The sequence below is a fragment of the Melospiza melodia genome, chromosome 6 (genome assembly GCF_035770615.1).
Source record: "Melospiza melodia melodia isolate bMelMel2 chromosome 6, bMelMel2.pri, whole genome shotgun sequence".
Classification (NCBI taxonomy): domain Eukaryota; kingdom Metazoa; phylum Chordata; class Aves; order Passeriformes; family Passerellidae; genus Melospiza; species Melospiza melodia.
This window is the reverse complement of record NC_086199.1, coordinates 56,645,583-56,666,567: the sequence shown is the minus strand read 5'-3', so window position 1 is coordinate 56,666,567 and position 20,985 is coordinate 56,645,583. Positions and strand designations below refer to the sequence as shown.

Sequence of the window (20,985 nt, the reverse complement as noted above, 5' to 3'; positions counted from 1 at the left end):
ATTGCCAAGCTTGTGTCTGCCTCATATCCTTGTTCCGGGCTGGTGTACCTGGGATGGAAGTGCCAGCCCCGGAATGATGTTCCAGGCCTGGGAGGGAGTCTCTGACCAGTTTGGATTTTAATAGGAAAAAAGGGAAAATCACACTGAAATCAAAGATAATCCCTGCACAGGAGCTCTTTTCCTGCAGCGCTGGACAGCACGGGGTGACCTCTGTGGGCACAGCCAGCCTTCCCTGGGGACAGGGCCCCACCACACTGCCACACATGTGTCCCCGGTGCTGCGGTATGGCCAGGACACCCTCATGGCAAGGTCCCCAGGGCGCTGGTGCCAACATCATCATAGTCCATGTGTCCAGGGGGCTGTTCTGAGGGCTCCCTGGTGGCTCCTGGGGCACGTGGAGGGGTGTAGATGCCACCTTGGGGACAGCACAGAAAGGTGCCTGAGGGGGCAGGCAGCTGCGTGTCCCCCTGACAGACCCCACCTGGGCTCTGGCCACAGCAGCCATGGATCTGCTGCTGGGGCCCTGCCCGCCCCCACAGCCAAAGCCTGCCATGGAGTGGCTCTGCACAGGGGACAGGGCAGCCGGGAGCCCTCTCACCTGTGGGCAGCACACAGATCCACCTCTGCCGTGCCACTCCCTCGGAGGTGTCCCCGGTGCTGGCAGCGGGGGGCTCCTGGGCCACATCCAGGACATCGTCGTAGCCATCCGGGGGTCCTTGCTCGGGCCGGGCAGGGGGATCTGGGAAAAGCAGAGGGGTCCATGGCAGTGACCAGCGGCCCTGGCAGGGCTCAGGCTGTGCCACCCCCTCCAGCCATTCCATTTTGGCACGAGTTGGAGGTCGTTGCGTCCCACAGTGACAGGTGATTTTTCAGTGCACATTCATACGGGAGATTTATGCCCTCAGCCTCTCCCAGCACAGGTGTGTCCCTGTCCCCAGCTCTCCCTGCTGGGCTCCTGCCCTGTGGCCCTACCTGGGGCTGCCTCACTGTCACTCCCCGCCACGCTGTCCCCACTCTCATACGGCAGCTTCTTCACCCATCCCTCCAACAGGGAACCTGCAGGGCATAAACAGGGACTTGGGGTGGCCTCAAGCGGCACCACCGGTGACAGAACCTCACACCGCAGAGCGGGGCTGCTCTGGGACCAAGGGACACCCACAGCCCATGGCCAGCAGCCCCTGCAGGGCCACCAGGAGCCACAGCTGCCCTGGGCCTCTCAGGCAGAGCCTTCACTGCGGGCACAGCTGGGGCACAAGGGCTGCACCCACCTGGGGGAGTGGGCACCTCCTGGTACTCGGGCATGGCTTTGTAATCCAGCTCCTCGTAGACAGCGTTGGAGATGGCATCTGCAGCTCTGCCAGGGCCTGCAAGGAGATGCAGCACTTACCTGGGGCCCTGGGCACTCTGGGGACACCGGGATCATCCCTTGGCCCCCTTCTGAGCTGTTCTGCAGGGCTGGGGTCCCTGGACCCCCATACAGGATCTGTCCCCACCCCCACCCACCGGGACCCACCTCGGCGCCGGGCACGGGCACGGCACAGCAGCAGGGCCAGGGCACCCAGGGACAGGCACAGCAGCGTCCCCAGCACCACGCACAGCACAGTGGCCACGGGCACAGACCCCACGGCCACTGCCCGGGGCCGCCTTCTGGGGACACCTGTGGGGACACAGGCAGGCAGTGAGGCCAGGGGGAGCCCAGCCAGCCTGCTCTGGGGGATGCAGGCACGGGCAGAGCTACCTGTGCTGGTGGCACCCTCCGGATATGGGGTAGTGTGTCCCTCAGTGGTGCCATCACTGTGCTCCTCACACTCCACATAAGCGTGCCCGCCTGGGCTGCCACAGCTCTGCAGGTGCCAGGGTGCCGAGGGGCACTGCCAGAGCGAGTGGGCCTCGTCCTCACAGCCCACCCAGGCCAGCCAGGCCTCGGTCGGCTCCTGGGCGGAGACACCTATGAGCGAGACCGAGTGCCCACAGCCCAGCTGGTGGCAGACGGTGGCGGCGGTGTCATTGCTGGTGCCGTTGGCGCACACGCGGCCCCAGGTGTTGTTGTAAGAGATCTCCAGGAAGCCCTGGCAGCGCCCAGGGCCCCCTGCCAGCCGCACGGAGAGCTGCTCTGCAAGGGGGACAGCGGGGTCACGGCACGGCCAGGAACCCCCCCGGCGCCTCTGCCGGGCCCTGATCCGGGGCTGCCCCGCACTCACCTGAGCACACGGCCCCTGCCCCGCCGCCGCGCCCGCACTCGCGCCGTTCCGTGCGCCCGCACTCCCACAGAGACTCCTCGGAGCCGGAGCACTCGGGGCTGTACGGCCACAGCGGCCCCGGGCCGCCACCCAAGCGCGCCCAGCCCGGGGCCTGCAGCGCCGTGCCACAGCCCAGCTCCCGGCACACAACGGCCGCGTCCTGCAGCTCCCAGCCTTCCTGGCACACCCAGCTCCAGCTGCCACCGGAATAGACCTCCACACGCCCGGCACAGCGCCCAGCGCTCCCCACCAGCCTCACCTGCAGGCTGCCTGTGGGCACGGAAGGAGTGGGCTGGGGTGGCTGCCGGGGGCCCCGTCACCGCCAGCCCTTCTCGGGACACCCACCTGAGCAGACAAGGTAGGTCCCATGAGGGACGTCAGCTGGTGCAGTGGTCATGGACCAGTAATCACTCCCAAAATAGTCCTCCGATATGGTCCGAGTAGACAGATCAGTGGTCATCTGCACAACGTCTCTGATCACCGCTTCCAAGATGCCCTTCTCCTGCCCGTTGATATTCCACAGGATGGACGTCCCAGGGACACCATGACTCTTCTCAAGTCCTCCACAGCCCAGCTTCGAACACACATTGCTAAAATTCCGTAGAAGCGTAACCTCTCCTGGCACACGGCGCCAGGCCTCGGCACTTGTCTTCGACTCCAGATACCCCTCGCACCAGGTCTCACCCTTCACCAGCCGCAGGGACTCAACAGCGCCTGTAAAATGGCCGCACTGAGAACTTCATCAAAAAATAAGCGTGCATCATCGCAAACCATCTCCACTTTTGGGAGGGTCCCGAAAGCCCTTAAGGCTCCTCACGGAGTGCCGTACCCACCTAAGCAGTTGACGGCGGCGGCGTTCCCGGGGGCACAGGGCGGCTTCCCCAGCACGGCCACGGGGCACTGGCCCGGGTGCCGCTCGCTCCCGCTGCAGCCGAAGGCGTCCGGCCGCAGCGGCCCCTCCCCGCTGCCGAAGGAGCCTCCCGGCAGCACGCTGAGGGCGCGGCCGCAGCCCACGTGGCGGCACAGGACGTGCGCATCGGCCAGGTCCCACTCGCTGGCGCACACGGAGCCCCACGTCCCCCTCACTGCCACCTCCACTCGCCCGGAGCATCCCGAGCTGCCGTTCCCCAGCCGGAAGCCCGTGTAGGCTGCCACAGGAACAGCCTTGTAAGCACTGATACTGCCGGGACCCCAACAGCCCCCGCTGTCCCCGCCACTTACAGGAGCAGATGACGCTGCCAGGGCCGCTGCAGCCCGGGCTCTGGGCCGGACGCCGGGCACAGGCGCTGAGACGGGGCTCGGTGCCACTGCACTGGAAACCCCCGTCCCAGAGCGATCCCGACACTGCCCCAAAACGGCCACTGCCGGCGATGGCGATCACCTCACCGCAGCCCAGCTCCCTGCACACCACCTGGGCCACCTTCATGTCCACCTGATCCTCACAGACACCGACCCAGGCCCGGCCCTGACGCACCTCCAGCCGCCCGGCACAGGATCCATCGCCACCAACCAGCCGGGAAAAGCCTGTGGGAGCAGTGCAGGGCCAGTGACAAAGGGATGTGCATGAACATCCTCAATCCCCCAAGACCAACTCCTACCTTGGCAGACAACGGCGGCGTCCAATCCATGGATGCTGCTGTTATAGGGTCCCCAGCCACGGATCTCGCAGTCCCAGAGCGTGGCGTCATCCCCTCTGCAGTCCACCAGGGCCAGGCTGACCAGCCCGTTCCCGACGCCAAAGCGGTCACGGGCAGAGAAAGCACCAGAAGCCGAACCACAACCCAGCTGCTGGCAAACCACCTCGGCGTCCTCCATGTCCCAGCTGTCGTCTCCCACTGTGCCCCAGTGGCCCTGCAGCTTCACCTCCACCCTCCCGGCACAGGGACTGCCGCCGCCCGCCAGCCTCAGCTCCACGGCATCTGCACAGGGGCACCGGCACGGCTCACACCAGCCCGCGGTGCCCCAGCACAAGGCGGCTGTGCCGGCACGGCCAGCGTGTCCCCTCACCTGTGCAGGTCACCCCCACACCCCGCTCGTGGCCGCAGAAATGCCGTCCCCATCCGAAGTTAGGACACTGCTCCAGCGCGTCCTCGGTGCCGTTGCAGAAGAAGGGCTGCAGCCAGATCCGCCCGCTGCCCGGCCCGAACGGGGCGTGCAGGGACGCCCTGGCCACCCGGCCGCAGCCCAGCTGCCGGCACACCACCACGGCCCAGCGAGCCTCCCAGTCGAAGTCGAAGGCGCACACGGAGCCCCACTCACCGCCGTGCTTCACCTCCACGCGCCCGGCACAGCGCCCGCCGCCGCCCACCAGACGCAGCTCCCCGGAGCCTGCGGCACGGAGGCTGCTGAGCCGGGCCCGCCGCCGCTGCCGCCGCGGGCCCCGCTGCCGCCCGCCCGACACTCACCCCCGCACAGCCGCACGCACACGAGCAGCCCCAGAGCCAGCAGCGGCCCCATGGCCAGCGGCCCCAGCCAGCGCACCTCTGCCAGCGCCCGAGCCAATGCACGCTGCAGCAGCAGCACCGGGGGCAGCAGCCTTTATCAGGCGCCTCATCTCCCGGCTGCGGGGCCGCGGCCTCCAATAACCTGCTCCGTGCCCAAATATGAGCCTCGCCTGCGCCTCTGCCGTCACACACCTCGCCACAGTGGGCTGCCACCCGGATGTCCCCGGGGGGAGACAGCCCCCCCACAGCACCTGCCCTGCGGCGGCCCCTCCCGCATCCCCCGGGGCTCCAGCGCTGCTGCTGCTGCTGCTGGAGCCTGCCCAGAGCCCCCCTGATGGGGAGCACGGGCTCCAGCCCACATCCTACCGACAGCAGCATCCACAGAACCACTTCTAGGCAAGGCACATGCAAAGCTCAAAGGCCCACGCTCGGGGCGCTCCCCTCCCGGCTGCTCGGAGCCCCCGGGGGGTGGCAGCAGCCCCCGGCTCTCGGCGGGGCTGCCAGCTGCCCGGTCCCTCGCGGCGGCGCTGCCACATGGCGCTGCTGCCGCAGCTGCGGCCCCGCGCTCGCCTCGCCCCAGGGCAGGAAGGAGGCGGTCACCCCCCGGCGGCTCCCGGCCTCGCCAGCGACCGCACGCTCCTCCCGACACCTGCGCTGCCGCCGACAGCGCCGCGTCTCCGCCGCCCCGGCCCCGCCGCCCTCGGACCCCGCAGCCCGCCGGCCGCGCACGGCAGGAAACGTCCCGGGCTCACCCTTCGCAGGACTCTCCGGCAACGCATTCCCTACGCAGCGATCCGCTTGCGCCGATGGCACTGACACACATCCACAGCTGCGGCTCCACTGATCCCCGCTGGGCCCAGAGGTTCCCCAAACACCCACGGCCACACACTCAGAAGCCACATTTCCTCACCAGTCCCACTCCAGCTGTCCCATGGCACATCCGCGGGTGACTCCCACTCTAAATCCGAGTGCGGCGGCCGCAGGAACGCAGAAACAGCCCCGGCTGCTGCCTCCCAGGATTGTCCCAGGCCAAGGAAGAGGGCTTTGAGCCTCTCACATTAAAAGCACAAAATGTCCACTCTAAACTCTCTCTTCCTCCCGATCCACCACTCCCGCTGTCTCTCTCAGTGTCCCTCACCTGGCCGGGATCTCGCTCTCCTCGGCCCTTTGTTATGCGAACGATCGGCACCTCCCGGACTCTCGTCCCGGAGGCCAGCGCAGAGCAAACGGAGCCGCTGGAGCTGCAGTTGCTGCCCACGCACCGGCAGCGCGGCCATTGCTGCCCGGCACCACGTCCCGGTCCCTCGCTGTGCGGCGGCGGCAGGAGCTGCCCTGCCCCATTCCCCCTGCGCTGCCGGGGCCCTGCGGCACCGGGCCCTGTCCGTGCCTGCTCCGCTCACACACGCACGCACCGCACGGAGCCCGCACCGGGCCGGCTGTGCCGGGCCACCCGCACCGGAGGGCGCTGCCTGGGTGGGTGGCTGCCTGCTGGCACGGCCACAGCGGACAGGAGATCTCCGAGTGCACGGACACATCTCGGGGCCCTGAGGAGGCTCTGAGGCCTCATACCGACGGTTCTCATTGGGCTGCGGGATTGCTGCCTCAGCAGCCCCTGCTGCTGCTGCTGCGAGCACCTCAGCCGCTGCTCCGCCCTTCCCACCTGGAGCAGCTCAGCAAGCAGAGGCCAAAGCCCTCCTTCCCTCTTTCCCTCGCTCCCACAGGCTGGGCAGCTGCCGGCTGTCAGGCGCCTCCTGCCCGGCCCTGGCTGCGCAGCTGCTGCTGGGCCCCGTCTCAGCTGCCTGGACCTGAGCGACAACGAGCTGCGAGCCCAGGGCGTCCTGCAGCTCTGCCAGCAGCTCCGGCATCCCGCCTGCCCGCTGAGGAGCCTGGGCTGAGTCGGGGCCCTGCCCCGGCCCCTTCCATGCCCGGCATGCCCGAGCCGGGCAGTGGAGGCCGCGGGACAGCCAGGGCCGCACCGTCACCGTGGCCACTGCAGCTCCTCCCTCCCCACAAGCTCCAACACCTTCTCCTCTACTCCTGCCTCCTCCACGCCCAGGCTGAGCACGGACGGATTCAGCCAGGCCCTGCTGCAGGAACTGGACGCCCTCCGGGCCCTGCAGCCCGGCCTGAACATCAGGAACCTCCTGGAGCACGACGTGCCGCAGGCCGGCTGCCCGGCTGCCCTGCCACCGCGGGGTGCTGCCGGGGGGCAGGAGGGCACTGCCCTCCTTCAGGAGACCTCCCATCCTTTAGGAACATCCTTCCAACAACCAGAGCCACTCCTGGCCCGGCTCTCTGTGCTGAGAGTGGGGCTGAGCCTGCCCCACCCTCGGGGCACAGGGAGGAGATCCTGCTGCATCTGCGGGGCAGGATCTGGGTCCTGTCCCCTCCCTTTTGTCCTCGTTGTTGCTGGCAGCAGTTGCATGCATTTGGCAGTGACAAATAAAGATCCTGCAGACAATTCCAGCCATCTCCCACTACATCTCCCCTGCAGCCAACCATTGCCAAGCTTGTGTCTGCCTCATATCCTTGTTCCGGGCTGGTGTACCTGGGATGGAAGTGCCAGCCCCGGAATGATGTTCCAGGCCTGGGAGGGAGTCTCTGACCAGTTTGGATTTTAATAGGAAAAAAGGGAAAATCACACTGAAATCAAAGATAATCCCTGCACAGGAGCTCTTTTCCTGCAGCGCTGGACAGCACGGGGTGACCTCTGTGGGCACAGCCAGCCTTCCCTGGGGACAGGGCCCCACCACACTGCCACACATGTGTCCCCGGTGCTGCGGTATGGCCAGGACACGCTCATGGCAAGGTCCCCAGGGCGCTGGTGCCAACATCATCATAGTCCATGTGTCCAGGGGGCTGTTCTGAGGGCTCCCTGGTGGCTCCTGGGGCACGTGGAGGGGAGTAGATGCCACCTTGGGGACAGCACAGAAAGGTGCCTGAGGGGGCAGGCAGCTGCGTGTCCCCCTGACAGACCCCACCTGGGCTCTGGCCACAGCAGCCATGGATCTGCTGCTGGGGCCCTGCCCGCCCCCACAGCCAAAGCCTGCCATGGAGTGGCTCTGCACAGGGGACAGGGCAGCCGGGAGCCCTCTCACCTGTGGGCAGCACACAGATCCACCTCTGCCGTGCCACTCCCTCGGAGGTGTCCCCGGTGCTGGCAGCGGGGGGCTCCTGGGCCACATCCAGGACATCGTCGTAGCCATCCGGGGGTCCTTGCTCGGGCCGGGCAGGGGGATCTGGGAAAAGCAGAGGGGTCCATGGCAGTGACCAGCGGCGCTGGCAGGGCTCAGGCTGTGCCACCCCCTCCAGCCTTTCCAATTCGGCAGGAGCTGGAGGTCCTTGGGTCCCACAGGGACAGGTGATGTTTCACTGCACATTCATATGGGAGGAGATTTATGCCCTCAGCCTCTCCCAGCACAGGTGTGTCCCTGTCCCCAGCTCTCCCTGCTGGGCTCCTGCCCAGTGACCCTACCTGGGGCTGCCTCACTGTCACTCCCCTCCACGCTGTCCCCACTCTCATACGGCAGCTTCTTCACCCATCCCTCCAACAGGGAACCTGCAGGGCATAAACAGGGACTTGGGGGTGGCCTCAAGCGCCACCGCCGGTGACAGAACCTCACACTGCAGAGCGGGGCTGCTCTGGGACCGAGGGACACCCACAGCCATGGCCAGCAGCCCCTGCAGGGCCACCAGGAGCCACAGCTGCCCTGGGCCTCTCAGGCAGAGCCTTCACTGCGGGCACAGCTGGGGCACAAGGGCTGCACCCACCTGGGGGAGTGGGCACCTCCTGGTACTCGGGCATGGCTTTGTAATCCAGCTCCTCGTAGACAGCGTTGGAGATGGCATCTGCAGCTCTGCCAGGGCCTTCAAGGATATGCAGTACTTACCTGGGGCCCTGGGCACTGTGGGGGCACCGGGATCATCCCTTGGCCCCCTTCTGAGCTGTTCTGCAGGGCTGGGGTCCCTGGACCCCCCAAACGGGATCTGTCCCCACCCCCACCCACCGGGACCCACCTCGGCACCGGGCACGGGTACGGCACAGCAGCAGGGCCAGGGCACCCAGGGACAGGCACAGCAGCGTCCCCAGCACCACGCACAGCACAGTGGCCACGGGCACAGACCCCATGGCCACTGCCCGGGGCCACTTTCTGGGGACACCTGTGGGGACACAGGCAGGCAGTGAGGCCAGGGGGAGCCCAACCAGCCTGCCCTGGGGCATGCAGGCACGGGCAGAGCTACCTGTGCTGATGGCACCCTCCGGATATGGGGTAGTGTGTCCCTCAGTGGTGCCATCACTGTGCTCCTCACACTCCACATAAGCGTGCCCGCCTGGGCTGCCACAGCTCTGCAGGTGCCAGGGTGCCGAGGGGCACTGCCAGAGCGAGTGGGCCCCGTCCTCACAGCCCACCCAGGCCAGCCAGGCCTCGGTCGGCTCCTGGGCGGAGACAGCTGTGAGCCAGCCCCGGTGCCCACAGCCCAGCTGGTGGCAGACGGTGGCGGCAGTGCCGGGGCTGGTGCCGTTGGCGCACACGCGGCCCCAGGTGCCGTTGTAGGAGACCTCCAGGAAGCCCCGGCAGCGCCCAGGGCCCCCTGCCAGCCGCACGGAGAGCTGCTCTGCAAGGGGGACAGCGGGGTCACGGCACGGCCAGGAACCCCCCGGCGCCTCTGCCGGGCCCTGATCCGGGGCTGCCCCGCACTCACCTGAGCACACGGCCCCTGCCCCGCCGCCGCGCCCGCACTCGCGCCGTTCCGTGCGCCCGCACTCCCACAGAGACTCCTCGGAGCCGGAGCACTCGGGGCTGTACGGCCACAGCGGCCCCGGGCCGCCACCCAAGCGCGCCCAGCCCGGGGCCTGCAGCGCCGTGCCACAGCCCAGCTCCCGGCACACAACGGCCGCGTCCTGCAGCTCCCAGCCTTCCTGGCACACCCAGCTCCAGCTGCCACCGGAATAGACCTCCACACGCCCGGCACAGCGCCCAGAGCTCCCCACCAGCCTCACCCACAGGCTGCCTGTGGGCACGGAAGGAGTGGGCTGGGGTGGCTGCCTGGGGCCCCGGCACCGCCAGCCCTTCTCGGGACACCCACCGGAGCAGACAATGATCATCTCCTCAAGGCTGCTGTTCCCTGCAGGACCCATTCCTGAGACATCACCCATCTCCTCCAGCTGGTTATCCATCTCCTCAGGGCTACTGGTCAGTGCAGAGCCCATGCCCAAAATGCTGTCCATCTCTTCAGTAATGATGTCCACCTCACTGCGGCTGCTGCTCAGTACAGGAGCCGTACCCAAGGCAGTGTAAACGTCCTTGGGAAGGCCACAGCCCAGCACCGCACACACCATGTACACATCCCATAACTTCCACTGCTCCAGAGCCACACGGCGCCAGGCTGGACTGGTTATGCTCTCCTCCAGCCGCCCATCACAGAAGCTCTGACCATCCACCAGCCTCAGGGACGGGACAAAGCCAACACCTGCAGAATCAACAGCAGAGCCATGCGGCTGTGGCACCTGATTCACACTGCACTTCAGTCCAAAATATCTGCTCACAATTCTTAACAGGGTCCCGAAAGCCCTTAAGGCTCCTCACGGAGCACACGTACCCACCTGAGCAGTTGACGGCGGCGGCGTTCCCGGGGGCACAGGGCGGCTTCCCCAGCACGGCCACGGGGCACTGGCCCGGGCGCCGCTCGCTCCCGCTGCAGCCGAAGGCGTCCGGCCGCAGCGGCCCCTCCCCGCTGCCGAAGGAGCCTCCCGGCAGCACGCTGAGGGCGCGGCCGCAGCCCACGTGGCGGCACAGGACGTGCGCATCGGCCAGGTCCCACTCGCTGGCGCACACGGAGCCCCACGTCCCCCTCACTGCCACCTCCACTCGCCCGGAGCATCCCGAGCTGCCGTTCCCCAGCCGGAAGCCCGTGTAGGCTGCCACAGGAACAGCCTTGTGAGCACTGATACTGCCGGGACCCCAACTGCCCCCGCTGTCCCCGCCACTTACAGGAGCAGATGACGCTGCCAGGGCCGCTGCAGCCCGGGCTCTGGGCCGGACGCCGGGCACAGGCGCTGAGACGGGGCTCGGTGCCACTGCACTGGAAACCTCCGTCCCAGAGGGATCCCGACACTGCCCCAAAACGGCCACTGCCGGCGATGGCGATCACCTCACCGCAGCCCAGCTCCCTGCACACCACCTGGGCCATTTTCATATCCACCTGATCCTCACAGACACCGACCCAGGCCCGGCCCTGACGCACCTCCAGCTGCCCGGCACAGGATCCATCGCCACCAACCAGCCGGGAAAAGCCTGTGGGAGCAGTGCAGGGACAGTGGCAAGGGATGTGCATGAACATCCTCAAGCCCCCAAGCCCAACTCCTACCTTGGCAGACAACGGCGGCGTCCAAGCCATGGATGCTGCTGTTATAGGGTCCCCAGCCACGGATCATGCAATCCCAGAGTGTGGCCTCGTCCCCTCTGCAGTCCACCAGGGCCAGGCTGACGAACCCGTCCCCGACGCCAAAGCGCTCGTGGGTGTAGTAGGTAGCGGAAGCCGAGCCACAATCCAGCTGCTGGCAAACCACCTCGGCGTCCTCCATGTCCCAGCTGTCGTCTCCCACTGTGCCCCAGTGGCCCTGCAGCTTCACCTCCACCCTCCCGGCACAGGGACTGCCGCCGCCCGCCAGCCTCAGCTCCACGGCATCTGCACAGGGGCACCGGCACGGCTCACACCAGCCCGCGGTGCCCCAGCACAAGGCGGCTGTGCCGGCACGGCCAGCGTGTCCCCTCACCTGTGCAGGTCACCCCCACATCCCGCTCGTGGCCGCAGAAATGCCGTCCCCATCCGAAGTTAGGACACTGCTCCAGCGCGTCCTCGGTGCCGTTGCAGAAGAAGGGCTGCAGCCAGATCCGCCCGCTGCCCGGCCCGAACGGGGCGTGCAGGGACGCCCTGGCCACCCGGCCGCAGCCCAGCTGCCGGCACACCACCACGGCCCAGCGAGCCTCCCAGTCGAAGTCGAAGGCGCACACGGAGCCCCACTCACCGCCGTGCTTCACCTCCACGCGCCCGGCACAGCGCCCGCCGCCGCCCACCAGACGCAGCTCCCCGGAGCCTGCGGCACGGAGGCTGCTGAGCCGGGCCCGCCGCCGCTGCCGCCGCGGGCCCCGCTGCCGCCCGCCCGACACTCACCCCCGCACAGCCGCACGCACACGAGCAGCCCCAGAGCCAGCAGCGGCCCCATGGCCAGCGGCCCCAGCCAGCGCACCTCTGCCAGCGCCCGAGCCAATGCACGCTGCAGCAGCAGCACCGGGGGCAGCAGCCTTTATCAGGCGCCTCATCTCCCGGCTGCGGGGCCGCGGCCTCCAATAACCTGCTCCGTGCCCAAATATGAGCCTCGCCTGCGCCTCTGCCGTCACACACCTCGCCACAGTGGGCTGCCACCCGGATGTCCCCGGGGGGAGACAGCCCCCCCACAGCACCTGCCCTGCGGCGGCCCCTCCCGCATCCCCCGGGGCTCCAGCGCTGCTGCTGCTGCTGCTGGAGCCTGCCCAGAGCCCCCCTGATGGGGAGCACGGGCTCCAGCCCACATCCTACCGACAGCAGCATCCACAGAACCACTTCTAGGCAAGGCACCTGCAAAGCTCAAAGGCCCACGCTCGGGGCGCTCCCCTCCCGGCTGCTCGGAGCCCCCGGGGGGGTGGCAGCAGCCCCCGGCTCTCGGCGGGGCTGCCAGCTGCCCGGTCCCTCGCGGCGGCGCTGCCACATGGCGCTGCTGCCGCAGCTGCGGCCCCGCGCTCGCCTCGCCCCAGGGCAGGAAGGAGGCGGTCACCCCCCGGCGGCTCCCGGCCTCGCCAGCGACCGCACGCTCCTCCCGACACCTGCGCTACCGCCGACAGCGCCGCCCCGGCCCCGCCCCGGGCCCCCGCAGCCCGCCGGCCGCGCACGGCAGGAAACGTCCCGGGCTCACCCTTCGCAGGACTCTCCGGCAACGCTTTCCCTACGCAGCGATCCGCTTGCGCCGATGGCACTGACACCCATTCACAGCTGCGGCTCCACTGATCCTCGCTGGCCCCGCAGGTTCCCCAAACACCCACGGCCACACACTCAGAAGCCACATTTCCTCACCAGTTCCACTCCAGCTTTCCCATGGCACATCCGCGGGTGACTCTCTAAATCCGAGTGCTGCTGCCGCAGGAACGCGGGTGACTCTCTAAATCCGAGTGCTGCTACCGCAGGAACGCAGAAACAGCCCCGGCTGCTGCCTCCCAGGATTGTCCCAGGCCAAGGAAGAGGGCTTTGAGCCTCTCACATTCCAAGCACAAAAAAGTCCACTCTAGACTCTCTTTTCCTCCCGGTCTTCCTCTCCCGCTGTCTCTCTCAGTGTCCCTCACCTAGCCGGGATCTCGCTCTCCTCGGCCCTTTGTTATGCAAACGATCGGCACCTCCCGGACTCTCGTCCCGGGCGCCCGCGCAGAGCAAACGGAGCCGCTGGAGCTGCAGTTGCTGCCCACGCACCGGCAGCGCGGCCATTGCTGCCCGGCACCACGTCCCGGTCCCTCGCTGTGCGGCGGCGGCAGGAGCTGCCCTGCCCCATTCCCCCGCGCTGCCGGGCCCTGCGACACCGGGCCCTGTCCGGGCCTGCTCCGCTCACACACGCACGCACCGCACGGAGCCCGCACCGGGCCGGCTGTGCCGGGCCACCCGCACCGGAGGGCACTGCCTGGGTGGGTGTGGGATCTCAGCACCTCAGGACTGATGTGCCGAGTCACCAAGACCACCCTTGTGGGGCTCGGATGTTCTGGAATGTTGCCAGAAGTGTCTGGTGGCTGGACTTTGATCCTGCACGGGAGACGACACCTGTATGAGGATGGAAGGATTTCACTGGGATAAATGTTGAAGGGATAAGATAATTAGAGTGTGAAACACACGGTTTAGGATTTCTGTACAGGGGGGTCTAGAGAAGTAAGATGGAGGAATTGGGGCGTGTCCTGTCCTTCTTCTTCTGCTTAGCCTCCATCTTCTGTGGTGATGGTGGCACTTTGGGATTGGTTATTACTAAAAGTGCACTGGTCAATAAGGGTGAAAGGTATTGGGGAAAATAGGTAAATATTGTATACGTAGTTTTCAGTATAAAGATAAGTGACCGCCCCGGGGGCTCTCAGTGTGCTCATGGCTGACTTGCTGCGCAGACCTCTGTAGGGCCGAGAGAAAATCTTTTAGATAAAAGACTAAAAAACACTGAAGACCGAGAAAACACCTGAAGCCTCTTTTCGTCCTTTGGAGCACGGGCTGTACAAGGCCATCCCCGAGCCTTTCCAGGTCATTAAAACATCCGAGACAGCGACAGGTGGGTGGCTGCCTGCTGGCACGGCCACAGGGAACAGGAGATCTCCGAGTGCACGGACACATCTCGGGGCCCTGAGGAGGCTCTGAGGCCTCATACCGACGGTTCTCATTGGGCTGCGGGATTGCCGCCTCAGCAGCCCCTGCTGCTGCTGCTGCGAGCACCTCAGCCGCTGCTCCGCCCTTCCCACCTGGAGCAGCTCAGCAAGCAGAGGCCAAAGCCCTCCTTCCCTCTTTCCCTCGCTCCCACAGGCTGGGCAGCTGCCGGCTGTCAGGCGCCTCCTGCCCGGCCCTGGCTGCGCAGCTGCTGCTGGGCCCCGTCTCAGCTGCCTGGACCTGAGCGACAACGAGCTGCGAGCCCAGGGCGTCCTGCAGCTCTGCCAGCAGCTCCGGCATCCCGCCTGCCCGCTGAGGAGCCTGGGCTGAGTCGGGGCCCTGCCCCGGCCCCTTCCATGCCCGGCAGGCCCGAGCCGGGCAGCGGAGGCCGCGGGACAGGCAGGGCCGCACCGGCACCGTGGCCGCTGTAGCCCCTCCCTCCCCACAAGCTCCAACACCTTCTCCTCTACTCCTGCCTCCTCCACGCCCAGGCTGAGCACGGACGGATTCAGCCAGGCCCTGCTGCAGGAACTGGACGCCCTCCGGGCCCTGCAGCCCGGCCTGAACATCAGGAACCTCCTGGAGCACGACGTGCCGCAGGCCGGGGCCATGGCCCGGCTGCCCTGCCACCGCGGGGTGCTGCCGGGGGGCAGGAAGGCGCTGCCCTCCTTCAGGAGACCTCCCATCCTTTAGGAACATCCTTCCAACAACCAGAGCCACTCCTGGCCCGGCTCTCTGTGCTGAGAGTGGGGCTGAGCCTGCCCCACCCTCGGGGCACACGGAGGAGATCCTGCTGCATCTGCGGGGCAGGATCTGGGTCCTGTCCCCTCCCTTTTGTCCTCGTTGTTGGTGGCAGCAGTTGCATGCATTTGGCAGTGACAAACAAAGACCCTGCAATCCCAGAAATCTCCTGGGCTATTCACCCTCAGCCCACCATTCCCAGGGATGCGTCTGTGGTTCCCATTCCTGCCCTGAATCCCCAATGAATGTTTGATACACCCTTTATAGAGGTACCCATGCCAAAATGAGGTTCCTGGTCTGTGAATGAGTCTCTGACTAGTTTGGGTTTTAATAGGAAAAAAGGGAAAATCACACTGAAATCAAAGATAATCTCTGTAAAGGAGCTCTTTTCCTGCAGCGCTGGACAGCGAGGGCTGACCTCTGTGGGCACGGCCAGCCTTCCCTGGGGACAGGGCCCCCCCACACCGCCACACACGTGTCCCCAGGGCTGTGGCATGGCCAGGACATCCTCATGGCAACGTCCCCAGGGTGCTGGTGCCCACATCATCATAGTCCATGTGTCCAGGGGGCTGTTCCAAGGGCTCCCTGGTGGCTCCTGGGGGACCTGGAGGGGAGTAGATGCCACCTTGGGGACAGCACAGAAAGGTGCCTGAGGGGGCAGGCAGCTGCGTGTCCCCCTGACAGACCCCACCTGGGCTCTGGCCACAGCAGCCATGGATCTGCTGCTGGGGCCCTGCCCGCCCCCACAGCCAAAGCCTGCCATGGAGTGGCTCTGCACAGGGGACAGGGCAGCCGGGAGCCCTCTCACCTGTGGGCAGCACACAGATCCACCTCTGCCGTGCCACTCCCTCGGAGATGTCCCCGGTGCTGGCAGCGGGGGGCTCCTGGGCCACATCCAGGACATCGTCGTAGCCATCCGGGGGTCCTTGCTCGGGCCGGGCAGGGGGATCTGGGAAAAGCAGAGGGGTCCATGGCAGTGACCAGCGGCCCTGGCAGGGCTCAGGCTGTGCCACCCCCTCCAGCCTTTCCAATTCGGCAGGAGCTGGAGGTCCTTGGGTCCCACAGGGACAGGTGATGTTTCACTGCACATTCATATGGGAGGAGATTTATGCCCTCAGCCTCTCCCAGCACAGGTGTGTCCCTGTCCCCAGCTCTCCCTGCTGGGCTCCTGCCCAGTGACCCTACCTGGGGCTGCCTCGGTGTCACTCCCCGCCACGCTGTCCCCACTCTCATACGGCAGCTTCTTCACCCATCCCTCCAACAGGGAACCTGCAGGGCATAAACAGGGACTTGGGGGTGGCCTCAAGTGGCACTGCCGGTGACAGAACCTCACACCGCAGAGCGGGGCTGCTCTGGGACTGAGGGACACCCACAGCCCATGGCCAGCAGCCCCTGCTGGGCCACCAGGAGCCACAGCTGCCCTGGGGCTCTCAGGCAGAGCCTTCACTGCAGGCACAGCTGGGGCACAAGGGCTGCACCCACCTGGGGGAGTGGGCACCTCCTGGTACTCGGGCATGGCTTTGTAATCCAGCTCCTCGTAGACAGCGTTGGAGATGGCATCTGCAGCTCTGCCAGGGCCTTCAAGGAGATGCAGCACTTACCTGGGGCCCTGGGCACTGTGGGGACACCGGGATCACCCCTGGACCCCTTCTGAGCTGTGCTGCAGGGCTGGGGTCCCTGGACTCCCCAAATGGGATCTGTACCCACCCCCACCCACCGGGACCCACCTCGGCGCCGGGCACGGGCACGGCACAGCAGCAGGGCCAGGGCACCCAGGGACAGGCACAGCAGCGTCCCCAGCACCACGCACAGCACAGTGGGCACAGACACAGACCCCACGGCCACCGCCCGGGGCCGCCTTCTGGGGACACCTGTGGGGACACAGGCAGGCAGTGAGGCCAGGGAGAGCCCAGCCAGCCTGCTCTGGGGGATGCAGGCACGGGCAGAGCTACCTGTGCTGGTGGCACCCTCCGGATATGGGGTAGTGTGTCCCTCAGTGGTGCCATCACTGTGCTCCTCACACTCCACATAGGCGTGCCCGTCAGTGCCACAGCTCTGCAGGTGCCAGGGTGCCGAGGGGCACTGCCAGAGTGAGCGGGCCCCGTCCTCACAGCCCACCCAGGCCAGCCAGGCCTCGGTCGGCTCCTGGGCGGAGACACCTATGAGCGAGACCGAGTGCCCACAGCCCAGCTGGTGGCAGACGGTGGCGGCGGTGTCATTGCTGGTGCCGTTGGCGCACACGCGGCCCCAGGTGTTGTTGTAAGAGATCTCCAGGAAGCCCTGGCAGCGCCCAGGGCCCCCTGCCAGCCGCACGGAGAGCTGCTCTGCAAGGGGGACAGCGGGGTCACGGCACGGCCAGGAACCCCCCCGGCGCCTCTGCCGGGCCCTGATCCGGGGCTGCCCCGCACTCACCTGAGCACACGGCCCCTGCCCCGCCGCCGCGCCCGCACTCGCGCCGTTCCGTGCGCCCGCACTCCCACAGAGACTCCTCGGAGCCGGAGCACTCGGGGCTGTACGGCCACAGCGGCCCCGGGCCGCCACCCAAGCGCGCCCAGCCCGGGGCCTGCAGCGCCGTGCCACAGCCCAGCTCCCGGCACACAACGGCCGCGTCCTGCAGCTCCCAGCCTTCCTGGCACACCCAGCTCCAGCTGCCACCGGAATAGACCTCCACAAGCCCGGCACAGCGCCCAGAGCTCCCCACCAGCCTCACCCGCAGGCTGCCTGTGGGCACGGAAGGAATGGGCTGGGGTGGCTGCTTGGGGCACCGGCACCGCCAGCCCTTCTCGGGACACCCACCTGAGCAGACAAGGCAGGCCCCATGACGGCCGTCAGCTGTTGAAGTTGTCATGTAATAATAATAATCGTCACGTACAGTCCTACTGGGCAGATCAGTGGTCATCTGCTTAATGTCATCGATCACCGTTTTCAAGATCTGCCAGTCATTCCAGCTGATTTGGTCCAGGTAGGACGTTCCAAGGAAAATTTCACTCTTGTCCAGTCCTCCACAGCCCATCTTCCAGCACACATTGCTCAAATTCCGTATGAGCAAAACCTCTCCTGGAACACGGCGCCAGGCCCCGGTACTTGTCTCCGAATCCAGAAACCCCTCGCACCGGGTCTCACCCTTCACCAGCCGCAGGGACTCAACAGCGCCTGTAAGATGGCCGCCTTCAACGTTTCATCAAAAAATAAGCGTGCATCATCGCAAACCATCTCCACTTTTGGGAGGGTCCCGAGAGCCCTTAAGGCCCCTCACGGAGCACACGTACCCACCTGAGCAGTTGACGGCGGCGGCGTTCCCGGGGGCACAGGGCGGCTTCCCCAGCACGGCCACGGGGCACTGGCCCGGGTGCCGCTCGCTCCCGCTGCAGCCGAAGGCGTCCGGCCGCAGCGGCCCCTCCCCGCTGCCGAAGGAGCCTCCCGGCAGCACGCTGAGGGCGCGGCCGCAGCCCACGTGGCGGCACAGGACGTGCGCATCGGCCAGGTCCCACTCGCTGGCGCACACGGAGCCCCACGTCCCCCTCACTGCCACCTCCACTCGCCCGGAGCATCCCGAGCTGCCGTTCCCCAGCCGGAAGCCCGTGTAGGCTGCCACAGGAACAGCCTTGTGAGCACTGATACTGCCGGGACCCCAACTGCCCCCGCTGTCCCCGCCACTTACAGGAGCAGATGACGCTGCCAGGGCCGCTGCAGCCCGGGCTCTGGGCCGGACGCCGGGCACAGGCGCTGAGACGGGGCTCGGTGCCATTGCACTGGAAACCTCCGTCCCAGAGGGATCCCGACACTGCCCCTAAACAGCCACTGCCGGCGATGGTGATCACCTCACCGCAGCCCAGCTCCCTGCACACTACCTGGGCCACCTTCATGTCCACCTGATCCTCACAGACACCGACCCAGGCCCGGCCCTGACGCACCTCCAGCTGCCCGGCACAGGATCCATCGCCACCAACCAGCCGGGAAAAGCCTGTGGGAGCAGTGCAGGGCCAGTGACAAGGGATGTGCATGAACAGCCTCAAGCCCCCAAGCCCAGCTCCTACCTTGGCAGACAACGCCAATGTCCGAGACATTGATACTGCTGTTATAGGGTCCCCAGCCACGGATCTCGCAGTCCCAGAGCGTGGCCTCGTCCCCTCTGCAGTCCACCAGGGACAGGCTGACAAACCCGTCCCCTACGCCAAAGCGCTCGTGGGTGTAGTAGGCAGCGAAAGCCGAGCCACAACCCAGCTGCTGGCAAACCACCTCGGCGTCCTCCATGTCCCAGCTGTCGTCTCCCACTGTGCCCCAGTGGCCCTGCAGCTTCACCTCCACCCTCCCGGCACAGGGACTGCCGCCGCCCGCCAGCCTCAGCTCCACGGCATCTGCACAGGGGCACCGGCACGGCTCACACCAGCCCGCGGTGCCCCAGCACAAGGCGGCTGTGCCGGCACGGCCAGCGTGTCCCCTCACCTGTGCAGGTCACCCCCACATCCCGCTCGTGGCCGCAGAAATGCCGTCCCCATCCGAAGTTAGGACACTGCTCCAGCGCGTCCTCGGTGCCGTTGCAGAAGAAGGGCTGCAGCCAGATCCGCCCGCTGCCCGGCCCGAACGGGGCGTGCAGGGACGCCCTGGCCACCCGGCCGCAGCCCAGCTGCCGGCACACCACCACGGCCCAGCGAGCCTCCCAGTCGAAGTCGAAGGCGCACACGGAGCCCCACTCACCGCCGTGCTTCACCTCCACGCGCCCGGCACAGCGCCCGCCGCCGCCCACCAGACGCAGCTCCCCGGAGCCTGCGGCACGGAGGCTGCTGAGCCGGGCCCGCCGCCGCTGCCGCCGCGGGCCCCGCTGCCGCCCGCCCGACACTCACCCCCGCACAGCCGCACGCACACGAGCAGCCCCAGAGCCAGCAGCGGCCCCATGGCCAGCGGCCCCAGCCAGCGCAGCCAGGGCACCTCTGCCAGCGCCCGAGCCAATGCACGCTGCAGCAGCAGCACCGGGGGCAGCAGCCTTTATCAGGCGCCTCATCTCCCGGCTGCGGGGCCGCGGCCTCCAATAACCTGCTCCGTGCCCAAATATGAGCCTCGCCTGCGCCTCTGCCGTCACACACCTCGCCACAGTGGGCTGCCACCCGGATGTCCCCGGGGGGAGACAGCCCCCCCACAGCACCTGCCCTGCGGCGGCCCCTCCCGCATCCCCCGGGGCTCCAGCGCTGCTGCTGCTGCTGCTGGAGCCTGCCCAGAGCCCCCCTGATGGGGAGCACGGGCTCCAGCCCACATCCTACCGACAGCAGCATCCACAGAACCACTTCTAGGCAAGGCACCTGCAAAGCTCAAAGGCCCACGCTCGGGGCGCTCCCCTCCCGGCTGCTCGGAGCCCCCGGGGGGTGGCAGCAGCCCCCGGCTCTCGGCGGGGCTGCCAGCTGCCCGGTCCCTCGCGGCGGCGCTGCCACATGGCGCTGCTGCCGCAGCTGCGGCCCCGCGCTCGCCTCGCCCCAGGGCAGGAAGGAGGCGGTCACCCCCCGGCGGCTCCCGGCCTCGCCAGCGACCGCACGCTCCTCCCGACACCTGCGCTGCCGCCGACAGCGCCGCGCCTCCGCCGCCGGTTCTGCCTCGCGGTGAAGCCACATTCCGGGGGGGCACAGAGCCCACTTGATTTTGTGGGGACCCACCTGCGTTATCTTGGATCAAGCACCACCGAAAAACAAGGGGTGTAAGAGGGGGGAGCAGGAGCTCTCTTGAGTTCTCGGCTGTGTGTGAGGTTGACATTGGGTCTGAGCCACCCCCAGCAGCGCTGAGCAGTGACAGTGCCAGCAGAACAGCGTACTCCCTACAGGGCTACTCCTGCAGCCGCGTAGTCACCGCTGTGAAAAACGCCAATCTCTTGTTTTTAAATTTTTAAAAGTTTAACAGTAATAAAATTATTATAAAAATAGTAATACAATTAGAGTAATAATAATTTGGAGAATTTGAATTAGGACAATATGAGACAATAGAGATAAAAGTTACGGACGTCCGGCTACCTTTTACTGGGCAGCACAAGCCCGAAAAAGGGCTACTTAAACAGAGGATTAACCCTTAAAAACAACTGCCTGTTGCATATTCATACACTTCATACATGGTGCATACATTCCATTCAAGTACAGGATTCCGTCTGGTCA

The 20,985-nt window shown here is 66.8% G+C and overlaps 2 protein-coding genes across 2 annotated transcripts; both read right to left on the bottom strand.

The window, feature by feature from the left end:
* Positions 1-98: 98 nt before the first annotated feature.
* On the bottom strand, positions 99-13,201 carry LOC134419929 (deleted in malignant brain tumors 1 protein-like). Its single transcript, XM_063159529.1, has 29 exons — positions 13,063-13,201; positions 12,797-12,897; positions 12,305-12,554; positions 11,463-11,783; positions 11,054-11,374; positions 10,678-10,980; positions 10,290-10,604; positions 9,389-10,156; positions 8,927-9,301; positions 8,702-8,845; positions 8,456-8,551; positions 8,160-8,243; positions 7,783-7,923; positions 7,488-7,599; positions 6,404-6,883; positions 5,111-5,534; positions 4,646-4,748; positions 4,248-4,568; positions 3,839-4,159; positions 3,462-3,764; positions 3,074-3,388; positions 2,586-2,954; positions 2,202-2,510; positions 1,739-2,113; positions 1,514-1,657; positions 1,269-1,364; positions 973-1,056; positions 599-739; positions 99-415 (listed from the first exon to the last, which is right to left on the bottom strand). The coding sequence occupies exons 1-29, from the start codon at positions 13,199-13,201 to the stop codon at positions 300-302; spliced, it is 7,371 nt and encodes a 2,456-aa protein (XP_063015599.1). The 3' UTR covers positions 99-299.
* Positions 13,202-15,159: 1,958 nt separating this feature from the next.
* Positions 15,160-20,944, bottom strand: LOC134419928 (antigen WC1.1-like). Its single transcript, XM_063159528.1, has 14 exons — positions 20,934-20,944; positions 20,149-20,432; positions 19,298-19,618; positions 18,889-19,209; positions 18,513-18,815; positions 18,125-18,439; positions 17,648-18,004; positions 17,264-17,572; positions 16,804-17,175; positions 16,579-16,722; positions 16,334-16,429; positions 16,037-16,120; positions 15,660-15,800; positions 15,160-15,476 (listed from the first exon to the last, which is right to left on the bottom strand). The coding sequence occupies exons 1-14, from the start codon at positions 20,942-20,944 to the stop codon at positions 15,361-15,363; spliced, it is 3,174 nt and encodes a 1,057-aa protein (XP_063015598.1). The 3' UTR covers positions 15,160-15,360.
* Positions 20,945-20,985: the final 41 nt, after the last annotated feature.